Source organism: Brachyistius frenatus, unplaced genomic scaffold, assembly GCF_029030835.1.
Source record: "Brachyistius frenatus isolate BFR_SWC_R1_liver_20210118 unplaced genomic scaffold, ASM2903083v1 Contig_14, whole genome shotgun sequence".
In the NCBI taxonomy this organism is placed as follows: Eukaryota; Metazoa; Chordata; class Actinopteri; family Embiotocidae; genus Brachyistius; species Brachyistius frenatus.
The window spans coordinates 30,099-42,220 of NW_027210613.1; the positions used below are offsets into that span (position 1 = coordinate 30,099).

General features: G+C 42.7%; 1 protein-coding gene across 4 annotated transcripts in view; it reads left to right on the forward strand.

Moving 5' to 3' along the window:
* The window catches only part of LOC138617776 (plectin-like), a 44,053-nt gene that overhangs the window by 22,851 nt on the left and 9,080 nt on the right, over positions 1 to 12,122 (forward strand). For 2 of the 4 annotated variants that reach the window (XM_069693036.1, XM_069693039.1), the window contains 12 exons: positions 39 to 193; positions 360 to 486; positions 792 to 975; positions 1,091 to 1,114; positions 2,448 to 2,605; positions 3,134 to 3,312; positions 3,405 to 3,543; positions 3,722 to 4,078; positions 4,174 to 4,257; positions 4,366 to 4,470; positions 4,589 to 4,687; positions 6,590 to 9,943. In XM_069693036.1, coding sequence (XP_069549137.1) covers positions 39 to 193; positions 360 to 486; positions 792 to 975; positions 1,091 to 1,114; positions 2,448 to 2,605; positions 3,134 to 3,312; positions 3,405 to 3,543; positions 3,722 to 4,078; positions 4,174 to 4,257; positions 4,366 to 4,470; positions 4,589 to 4,687; positions 6,590 to 9,943 — 4,965 coding nt within the window. The remainder of the gene's footprint in view (positions 1 to 38; positions 194 to 359; positions 487 to 791; positions 976 to 1,090; positions 1,115 to 2,447; positions 2,606 to 3,133; positions 3,313 to 3,404; positions 3,544 to 3,721; positions 4,079 to 4,173; positions 4,258 to 4,365; positions 4,471 to 4,588; positions 4,688 to 6,589; positions 9,944 to 12,122) is intronic. The other 2 variants (XM_069693037.1, XM_069693038.1) reach the window with 1 other exon arrangement.

The following is a 12,122-nucleotide window of genomic DNA, read 5'->3' on the forward strand; positions in this document are numbered from 1 at the left end:
AATAAGCCTTCTTTAATGGGTCCTGGATTCCGTTTCAGATCACTGTCCATAAAGGAGATGAGTGTGCTCTCCTCAACAACTCTCAGCCCTTCAAGTGGAAGGTGTTGAACCGTTCCGGACACGAGGCGGTGGTGCCTTCTGTCTGCTTCATGGTGCCTCCAGTCAACAAGGACGCTGTGGACAGCGTGTCGAGGTCAGAATACAGTAAAACAATCAAAAAACATGTCACCTGTGTGACAACAATATTTATATGGAATTTTCTTCACCATGTCTGTCATTTAACGTCCGAAACTTTCTGCCTGATCATTTCTATGGTGTCATCTCTTTGTTCCTTATTTGTCATTCCTGTTCTTCTCTAGTCTGGAGGGAGGTCATCAGCAGATGGTGTCCATGTGGCAGATGCTCCATACAAACATGAAGAGTCTGCTGTCTTGGCAGTACCTGATGAAAGACTTCACACAGATCCGCTCCTGGAACATCACCACGGTTGGTATTAACACTTTGTAAACTAAGCCCAAACAATCAATGTCTGTCTGAGGTTTGGGAGTAAAGAGCCTGAGGTCCAAAGAGGGGGCTGTTCAAGGAAGGCACTGAAACAAAATGAACGGCAACAGGGAATTGTTTGTGCTTTAACGATTCTACAATAGATTCAACAATATAACAAACCACAAAATCAGCACCAAATTAAATTACAACATCAACCCCTTCAGAATTTGAGATGAAATTCAACAGAGAAAGTCCTGCCTCCTCATCCTTCTCATCCTCCCTCCTTTCTTCTCCACCCTCGGCAGTTAAAGACCATGAAATCAGAGGAATACCGGCTGATCGTGAGGAACCTGGAGCTCCACTACCAGGACTACATGCGCGACAGCCAGGACTCGCAGCTCTTCGGCCCCGATGACCGCATGCAGGTCGAGGAGGACTACACCAAGTGCACCCAGCACTTCGACAACCTGCTGCGCTCCATGGAGAAAGGTACAATCTGTTCCCTAAACCACAAAGTCAGTTTTATCATTCCTGGTTATATTAAGGGAATATACAATAAGTGTGTAGCTATTTTACAGTATATGATTGTCAATTCACATTTCAGGACTAATGGTTGTTAGGATCAAAGGTGAGTGACGTACAGCCAGCCAAAGCTACAGCTCACCAATCTAATGCGTGCACACGCTTCCGAGCCTTTGATTGGATGTTCACATTACAAGCATTAGTGTTCAGATTAGAGTTGTGTGACTGCATGTTGTTTTGGTTTCCAAGTTTCTTTTTCTGGCAGCACTGCACCAAGTAGAACTCGTGTTGTAAGTTAGGCGACAGTGTGTTAATGCTTTTTGTTATGATATTACATAATGGTGTGATTACTTAGATAGAAAATACATGCTATTTAACGTCTGCTATGGATGTAGCTTTTATGAAGCTCCGTGTGTTTGAGACACAACACATGAGGAACTGCATGTACGATCGGGCTTTAAATGCACCGCAGTGGAACAATGGATTGAAAATGCAATAGATGTTTGCAAAGACATGATCGCGTCTGAGTTATGCATTAGTATCCAGTGTTTCCAACACGGTAAGAATTTACTTGTGGTGCGGCGTGTAAGCGATGTGTATGCAGAGATTCATGCAGCTTAGAGGGGGAGAGTGTAGGAAGTGTATTTTCTGTAGCTACAATTTATAGATGTCTACTAAATGTCATACATGCAGACTACTGATAGATGCTACAATTTACCATATTACTTAAATGCCTCACATGCAAGCTCCTGCAGTGCTCACAATTCTTGTGTTTGAAAAGAGTGAAAATAGGCATTCTAGTCTAATATGTACATAAGCTGAAACTAAGTGTTCCCAGCAAGGCTCTGAAAGAAACATAAGACTAGGTCAAAACCTATTACATGGATGACTTTTGTGCAAAACATTAGAGGACTTTTAATTTGAAACAAGGTCTTTGTGCATTTTTATATTTAATATTTTTTACTGTTGTTTTATTGCTTTCCTGTAACTATAAATGCTGCTGTAGTGAAAACATTTCCCCTTGTGGGATTAATAAAGTAACTATCTTTAATTTGAAAGGGAAGTCACGGTATTTAGCGAACCTTCTCACTCATTCAGTGACGCATAGGGCTGGCCTTGCTGTTGTTGTAGAGCGAGGGGAGATTATCCACCAGTGAATTGATCACGGTTGGCCTTGTTCTCACGGATAAAAAAATGAAAACTGCTGAAGTGGGTCAGCCATAATAAACCTGGACGGCACACCCAAATAAATTCTGCGTGTGGGAAACACTGATATCTCTTCCTAAACATGACATATCTGTGTCATGTAAAAAAAACTTTTATCTGAACAGTTCTTTGCTTTAAGTTTAAAAGTTTTTTTTTTCCTTCAGCCTCACCTTTCGGCCCAATACGCTTTTCTATTCCTGCTGTTCTAAACCAACACAAATGCTGTCACACAGGTCAACAAGATGAGACCCTGTGTAAGAACTACATCTCTGAGATCAAGGACCTGCGTCTGCGTATAGAGGACTGTGAGACTCAGACTGTGGCCCGTATTCGCAAACCTGTGGAGAACGAGCCTCTGAAAGAATGTGTCCAGAAGACAACAGAGCAGAAGGTACTTAACTCCAATTTAACTGCTGTCATGTGCAGAAATTGCAATCATGTCTAAACAAAACAAGATCAGATATTCTGGGGTAAAAAACAGGAAGACAGTTCAATAATTGGATAAAAAGCAGAGCTGTTTGTACCCATATTTCATCACAGTCGTCCACAAGGCCACTACGATATGAGTTGTAGAAATTAAGCGAAAGCTTCCATAGTTGTAGGTTTGAAATGTGAAAATACAGCAGAGAATTGAAATTGCTTCAAGGTTTTGAGTTTATCCTGAAGATAGTGCAGTGGTTACCTACCTTCGACAGCTGCTCCGATTCCTCCTCATCTGAGACTGTGCACATTTGCGCAGTGCCTCTGGCTGATCCAGAACACAGAGAACCTGCACAGCTCAATTTTAAATTGTAAAAGTCCCTCGCAGCATTTCTGAAGTCAATTGTTGTGGAACCTGCTCTGCATATTAAGCTGACTTTAGCTGATGTTTTGTTCCCATTTCATCTTGTTAAAACCCTGGTCCTGTTCTGTCGTGCAGAAAATCCAGGTACAGCTCCAGGGACTTAAGAAGGACCTTGACAAGGTGTCTGTAAAGACAAAAGAAGTCTTGGCCTCCCCTCAGCCGTCTGCCTCAGCTCCCGTGCTGCGGTCAGAGCTGGACGTCACTGTGCAGAAGATGGATCACGCCTACACGCTCTCCTCCGTTTATCTCGACAAGTGAGTCACCAACAACTTACTCTAAAGAGAACGTACGCTGTTTCCTAACGCCACCAGGTCTTCTTAATTCATAAATTGTGTCTTGTTCCCAGGTTAAAGACTGTAGAAATGGTCATCCGTAACACCCACGGCGCTGAGGGAGTTCTCAAGCAGTATGAGGACTGTCTGCGTGAGGTTCACACCGTGCCCGGTGATGTCAAGGAAGTGGAGACGTACAGAACCAAGCTTAAGGTAAACAATACATGGCTATTTTTAATTCTGTGTTCAAAAATTCAACATCTGTTAGAAACTCTTTCAAGTGATTGTGTATAAAATACAGAACAAGATACAACAAAATACAGCTCTATCTTAATGATAGTTCAGTCTTGTCCTGATGAATATGAGCACTTTTTTTATATGGAACTTCCAGAAAATGCGAGCTGAGGCTGATGGTGAACAGCCGGTGTTTGACTCCCTGGAAGAGGAGCTGAAGAAGGCCTCCGCCGTGAGCGACAAGATGTATCGCGTTCACAGCGAGCGGGACGCCGAGCTGGACCACTACCGCCAGCTACTGTCCAGCCTCCAGGACCGCTGGAAGGCCGTGTTCACCCAGATGGACATTCGCCAGAGAGAGCTGGAGCAGCTCGGTCGCCAGCTCGGTTACTACCGCGAAAGCTACGATTGGCTCATTCACTGGATCGCAGACGCCAAGCAGCGGCAGGAAAAGATCCAGGCCACGCCCATCACCGACAGCAAAACTCTGAAAGAACAACTTGCCCAGGAGAAGGTATATTGTACACCCCTCGATATTAACAGCACTCTTTTTGTTTTCAGGTGAAACTACTGAGCTTCATTGTTATTTTAACTGTTGTTTCCAAACAGAAACTGCTGGAGGAGATCGAACAGAACAAAGACAAAGTTGACGAGTGTCAGAAATATGCTAAGGCATACATCGACACTATCAAGGTGAGCCTTAAACAGCACTAGTTAGCTCATATTTTTGTAAATATTGTAATTTTGAGTATTCAGAGAAACTTTCTGTGGCGTAACTGATGATCTTTTTAATGCTAATAGGACTATGAGCTCCAGTTGGTCGCCTACAACGCTCAGGTGGAGCCTCTTGCTTCTCCCTTGAAGAAAACCAAACTGGATTCTGCTTCCGACAACATTATTCAGGAGGTGTGCTTATTCGAAAGAATGTTTAGAAAATGTAGAGTATTTTTTATGAAAGGCAACTCGACCATTAACAATTACCGTGTAAAAATATTCCCGATGTGTTTGTTTCTACCCGCATCAGTATGTAACACTGAGGACCCGCTACAGTGAGCTGATGACTCTGACCAGTCAGTACATCAAGTTCATCACCGACACGCAGCGCCGCCTGGACAATGAGGAGGTGCGTGACAACTGGCTGAGGATCCCAAACAAACTATACTCTAACCTTAACCTAACCAACCAAACAAATAATCAACCAACCGAGAACACCCGCCGACCACCGAAACGCATGCACACGCACGCACTTCTCTCCGTGTGCCTCACACACACACACACGCACACATACATTACATTAATGTACGGGCGACAAATAGTTCCTTTGCATTGGTTACGCATGAAACATTGGCATGCTGTAGCTGACCTATTAGCCAGAGGAGCACATATTTTTTGAAGCACATTATGTGCTTTCATGAAGGATCATATCTCGTTTTGACTCAGTTAAAACAGGAAACAATTCAAAATAATAAATGAAAACATTTATGCTGCATGAGGTTTGAGTGTGCGTACATTCAAGTGAATAGAGGTAAGAGGTGTCAACGTAGATTATTCAGTCAGCGGTTTTATTGAGACGATGACTCTTAGTGTCTAAAAGACACAGAACAATGTATTCCATTTCCATCCATTCTGTGTGTTGTGCCGTTATAAATTTAGAACGAGGGGTTCTTTCTTTCGCTTCTTTTAGTTTCCCTTTTCTTTCCTATCCCGCTGGCCACTTTATTTCCCGAGGTTAAACTCAAAGTTACAACTCTCCGGTTCAGCCTGGTTCTCATTAACACAAATATACAGTTTTACATTCTTTTTTCTAACCCTGATGTTTTGTTTGTTTCTTTTGCTTCTCTAAACTGCTTGCCAGTGCTTTGCCATGATGAATGCTTAACTTGTTTGAGCATTAAAGAGGTAAATTATTCAGTGTTGCAGGTACCTACCTCCTGTATAATCTCCATTCCCTCTGTCATTCTCACATCTGTGTCTCCTTCAAACTGCTGCTTTCCATTACTTGTTTATTTTTCATTTTCACTGCGCTCATCTATAGAAATACTGCAACTAACTCATGCTGTCTCCCAGTCACTGTTGTCCTTGCTCACACTGCATACTATAAATAGACAGCCTATGGAAGTGCTTCCTGAACTTATCGCAGTCATCAGCTGGTGTCTTAACTCCACACTGACTTCACCTGAACCCGTCATCTTTGACTTTTCCTTTCCTTTCTATTCCATTTTGTCACAAATAGTGATTTAAAGAACCCCCGGTGCATGGGATGAGAAAAAAAAAAAACTGTCAAAGAGAATGGTGGGAATGATACTCTAACATTAAGCATTTATTTATACAGAATGAAACGTTTCAACAAATGTTTCCATTCTCTGCACACAAACAATTCAACAGACATAAAACATTTGAATGTGAAACAGTTGAACAGAAACCTACAATAGAGGATTCCCTACTGAACACATTTACATTCATTTAACCTGTAATTCAGTACTTTATACATGATAAATATATGTGGGAAATACACACATAATACGGTATATAGGTTATTTGAAACAATTTGACTATAGACTGTGATACCACTTTAAAATCATAGTTACAATGCAGTTTTACAAAGTCAGTGCTCCAGCTACAGTTGCATGCCATATGATTTTCCTGCTGTGTTGTGAAGTGATATTTTGTTTCCATACATTAATCAATACATCCTCCTCTTCCGTTTTGCCTGAATTGTCTTGTCATGAGTTATTTTAATTGCATTGTGAATTTAACATCTCTTTGATGAATGTGCATCTAATTTGCATCTAGTGATTGATCTTTGAGCTAATTTTAACATTAACAAAGATTAGGTAATACATTACATTAAGTTGCTCCTACTCGAGTGTGTTTTGGCTGCAGTTACCATAGTAATTCCAATGTTAATTGCTATGGTAATTCCAATTTTAATCCACACTGTTTTGAGCTGGTTAATGTATAGTTACCTTTAACCTGTCATGCTTGATTATAATCCTTTCTTTACCATTTGCTTCCACTAATGCAGAAAGTTGCAAAGAAACTCAAAGCGGAAGAACAGAAAAAAATGGCGGAGATGCAGGCTGAGTTAGACAAACAGAAGCAGTTAGCTGAAGGTCACGCAAAGGCCATTGCCAAAGCTGAGAAAGAGGCTAAAGAGCTGAAGCTCAGGATGCAGGAAGAAGTAAGCAGGAGAGAAACTGCTGCTGTTGATGCAGAAAAACAAAAGCACAACGTCCAGCTGGAACTGCATGAGCTGAAAAACCTCTCAGAGCAGCAGATCAAAGACAAAAGTCAACAGGTGGACGACGCTCTTCAAAGCCGGGTCAAGATCGAAGAGGAAATCCGTCTCGTTAGGATCCAACTTGAGACGACAGTAAGACAAAAGTCTACAGCGGAATCAGAGCTCCAGCAGCTCCGCGATCGAGCAGCTGAAGCTGAGAAACTCAGAAAGGCCGCCCAAGAAGAGGCCGAGAAGCTCCGTAAACAGGTGAATGAAGAGACCCAGAAAAAGCGTTTGGCTGAAGATGAACTTAAACGCAAATCTGAGGCAGAAAAGGAAGCTGCAAAGCAAAAACAAAAAGCTCTGGAAGACCTTGAAAACCTCAGGATGCAGGCAGAGGAGGCTGAAAGGCAAGTGAAGCAAGCCGAGATCGAAAAGGAAAGACAAATCCAGGTTGCTCATCAGGCAGCTCAGAAGAGTGCCGCCGCTGAGCTCCAGAGCAAACACATCTCTTTTGTGGAAAAGACCTCAAAGTTGGAGGCATCACTCAAGCAAGAGCATGGCGCTGTCCTTCAGCTGCAGCAAGAAGCCACACGGCTCCAGAAACAACAGGAGGATGCAGAAAATGCCAAAGAAGAGGCTGAGAAAGAGCTTGAAAAATGGAGGCAGAAAGCCAACGAGGCCCTTCGTCTAAGACTCCAGGCAGAAGAAGAAGCTCACAAAAAGAGCCTGGCTCAAGAAGACGCTGAGAAACAAAAAGAGGAGGCTGAGCGTGAGGCTAAAAAGAGAGCCAAGGCCGAGGATTCAGCCCTTAAGCAGAAGGATATGGCCGAGAAAGAGCTTGATAGGCAGAGGAAGGTAGCTGAGATGACAGCTCAGCAGAAATTCACTGCTGAACAGGAGCTCATTCGCCTTAGGGCAGATTTTGACAATGCAGAACAACAGAGATCCCTTCTTGAAGATGAACTTTACCGCCTGAAGAATGAAGTCGCTGCAGCTCAGCAACAGCGGAAACAGCTGGAAGATGAGCTGGCCAAAGTCCGGAGTGAAATGGATATTCTCATTCAGCTGAAGTCGAAGGCAGAAAAAGAGACCATGTCCAACACAGAGAAGAGCAAACAACTTCTCGAGGCAGAGGCTGCCAAGATGAGGGATCTGGCTGACGAAGCAAGCAAGCTTAGAGCCATCGCAGAGGAGGCCAAGCATCAGAGGCAAGTCGCTGAGGAAGAAGCAGCTCGTCAGAGAGCCGAGGCTGAGAGGATTCTCAAAGACAAGCTGGCTGCAATCAGCGAGGCCACTCGTTTAAAAACAGAGGCCGAAATTGCCCTGAAAGAGAAGGAGGCAGAAAACGAGAGACTCCGGCGGCAAGCCGAGGATGAATCCTACCAGAGGAAAGCTCTCGAAGACCAGGCCAACCAGCACAAGCAAGATATTGAGGAAAAGATCGTCCTGCTCAAAAAATCATCCGAAGTCGAAATGGAAAGACAAAAGGCAATCGTGGATGACACACTCAAACAGAGGCGCGTTGTCGAAGAAGAAATCAGAATTCTTAAGCTCAACTTCGAAAAGGCTTCATCTGGAAAACTGGATCTGGAGCTCGAACTGAATAAACTGAAAAACATCGCTGAGGAAACTCAGCAAAGCAAGCTCAGAGCAGAGGAGGAGGCTGAGAAACTAAGGAAGCTGTCCCTCGAGGAGGAAAAGAGGAGGAGGGATGCAGAGGACAAGGTCAAGAAGATTACTGCTGCAGAGGAAGAGGCAGCCAGACAGCGCAAGGCAGCCCAAGAAGAGCTTGAACGTCTGAAAAAGAAAGCAGAAGAAGCCAGAAAGCAGAAAGATGAGGCCGACAAAGAAGCAGAAAAACAGATTGTCGCAGCCCAACAAGCAGCCTTGAAATGCAACGCAGCTGAACATCAAGTCCAAAGTGTCCTTGCTCAACAGAAGGAGGATGGCATCGTGCAGAAGAAGCTTAAGGCGGAGTATGAGAAAGCCAAGAAGCTCGCCAAAGAGGCAGAAGCTGCCAAGGAGAAGGCAGAGAGGGAGGCAGCTCTTTTCCGTCAACAAGCAGAGGAAGCAGAGCGACAAAGGGCAGCTGCTGAGCAAGAAGCTGCAAACCAAGCTAAAGCGCAGGAAGATGCCGAGAGGTTGAGGAAGGAGGCTGAATTTGAAGCTGCTAAACGAGCACAAGCAGAAGCTGCGGCACTCAAGCAAAAGCAACAAGCTGATAATGACATGGTAAAACACAAAAAACTGGCAGAGCAAACATTAAAACAGAAGTTTCAAGTGGAGCAGGAGCTCACGAAGGTCAAGCTTAAGCTCGATGAAACCGATAAACAGAAATCTCTCCTCGATGATGAGCTGCAGCGCCTGAAGGACGAGGTTGACGATGCCGTCAACCAAAGGGCCCAGGTGGAGGAGGAACTGTTCAAAGTCAAGGTTCAGATGGAGGAAATGCTCAAACTGAAACTCAGAATTGAGGAGGAAAACCAGCGCCTCATCAAGAAAGACAAAGACAACACACAAAAATTCCTTGCTGAAGAGGCTGAGAATATGAAGAAGCTGGCAGAGGGCGCTGCTAGACTTAGTGTAGAAGCCCAAGAGGCTGCACGCCTGAGACAGATTGCAGAAGACGACCTCAGTCAGCAACGAGCGCTTGCAGATAAAATGCTCAAAGAAAAAATGCAGGCCATACAAGAAGCCTCTAGATTCAGAGCTGAGGCAGAGATGCTCCAAAGGCAGAAAGACTTGGCTCAGGAACAGGCACAAAGACTGCTGGAGGACAAACAACTTATGCAGCAGCGTCTGGAGGAGGAAACTGAGGAATACCAGAAGTCACTCGAAGCAGAGAGGAAAAGGCAGCTGGTGATCATCGCTGAAGCCGAAAAACTCAAACTTCAGGTGTCTCAGCTCAGTGAAGCCCAGGCCAAAGCTGAAGAAGAGGCTAAAAAGTTCAAGAAACAAGCTGATAAAATCGCTGCCCGTCTTCATGAGACTGAAATTGCCACCAAAGAAAAAATGACTGTCGTAGAAAGACTGGAAGTCCAGAGACAAAGTACCAACAAAGAGGCTGACGATTTACGCAAAGCTATCGCAGACCTAGAGAACGAGAAGGCTAGACTGAAACAGGACGCTGACGAACTTCAAAATAAGTCTAAAGAGGTATTGTGTCAAAAATGGCATAACCGAGCAGCTTATGTCATTGTTAACTCTATCTAAAGACTAACACACTTCCTTCTTGAGATTTCCTCTTTACTTTTCTCTTATTATACTAATCATGAAACCATGTTTTTGATTTTAGATATGATTTTAATTTTTTTACATTGCACTTTGCTCATGCAGATCACATCCCGAATGCCCCCTCATATCCCGGAATGTTTCCCCATTTTGAAGACATGCTTCATATTTCTTTCAGGGTCAAAACTCTGGCTCGAAAATATTTTTTCACAATATTATTTATTCATATAAAGTGCAAGTGCTTAAATTATTTTCCATCAGGAATTTTGTTAAAAAGTTTTAACTTTAGTGTGTGGTAGCAGTTTGAGAGACAGACACTCAAAGATTTACTCGAACTTCTAACAAAATTTTAAACTGGTCTCAATTTAAAGAACCCTTCCACTGTATCCTAATTGATGGTAGCCAAATCCAGAACTTGTATTTACATGATAAAAAAAAAAAAAACATTAGTGGCTGAGAAAAACCTTTTCATCTATCGTCAACCTCCGATTTGTTGTAGTACCCAGTGTTCATTGTGAGTACTAGATGCAAACATCCACCAAACGTGTCTCCACCCTTGCAAGATATGTGTTTATATTAATCCAGCAAGCACAAACACACAGTCAACAGTAAATGCTAAGACTTTTGGCTGAAATGTGACAGAGCCAACTTATACTGTGAGCCCAACACATTAAAAGACCATGACGTGTATTGGTGTGCACCAGTTGACTTAATAGACATAAAAGACATGCAGCAACCCCACTTCCTTGTCATCAAGCTCATGTTAGCTTCATTCTCAACCCCCGCCCCGAGGTTTATCCATCTGCCCGAATGCTAGACTAGAGAATTGCAATGGTCCGTGATGCGTCAATGTCATTACCATACGGGCAATCCACCTCATACTGAATTAGGAGCACCGTTGGTATGATGATTCTTCTCAAGAGTAGAATACAGAGTTATAGTCATAAAACAAACAGTGGCGTATCCCTTTACTGTTTCGACAAGTTCCATCCTTTCATTCCATGCAAACCAGATTTGTCTTTCTAAATAGTATTCTTTGCCATTTAGAATTTTAGAAAATCATTATCGATTACATGTTGTAAGACCTTTGAGTGTTTAACGCATGACAGAAAAATAGTGCCACCTAACAGTATGCACCAAATACGTATTCAGCACCTAAAAAAATAAATAAGTAAATAACTACAAGGCTGCTTGGAGACCGCAGACCTCGGCCAATAGTCTGCCAATAGTTCACTCTTCTATTTTAGACAGTATCTGCAACTGTAACCACAATATATGTCTGGATATATTTCTAAAACTATTTGAATTATGTCAAAATACACGTCAACCTGGTTAAAGCTGTTGTTTTCAGCTGTGGAAGTGGTTCCAGTTCTCTGTCCCTGCGTGCGCCATAACAACTTTTTGTATTAAGTTTGAGCAAGTCCATGAACCCATGAATGTGGACTGTGATATGGAGTCATTGTAATTTTATAATTGCCTGTTTGGTCACAATTGAACTTTACTAATGTCTATTGCATTTTAAGATGAGTGGCTCCCAACATTAATGAAAGAGAAAAATCATCTCTGGACCCAAACCCCCATGATTCAGATCCGTCCAAGATTTAATGTATTTTTTTCTTGGCCCGTGCTACACCCTTCTACCAAATTTCATGGAAATCGGGCCAATAGTTTTTTTGTAATTCTGCTGACAAACAGACAAACAAACAAACCGCAGTGAAAACATTAACTCCTTGCCAGAGGTAAAAATGCATTAACCAAATAAGTGAGAGCCAAGAAAATAGCATTGTGGCAAACAGCACTATAGTTGGCAGCACAGAATGATTAGCTGTGTTACTACTACAATCAGCATGATATCCTATGATTGTATAATTAGTTTATAAAAGCCCTCAGATTTTTTTTTACAATTTTAACTGTCAGATTTAATTCTTCATAAACCAGAACGAGCATGTCAATGACTTCCCTTAACTGGACTATATTGCTTCAAGGCAAATTGCCATAGCGTTAACAATTGTTTTGAGTCCTATATTCAGGTCAGTATGACTTCTTTATAAGAAATTCCCCAAGGAGAAATAGGAATCTACTTTATTATTTTAGGATCGCTTAA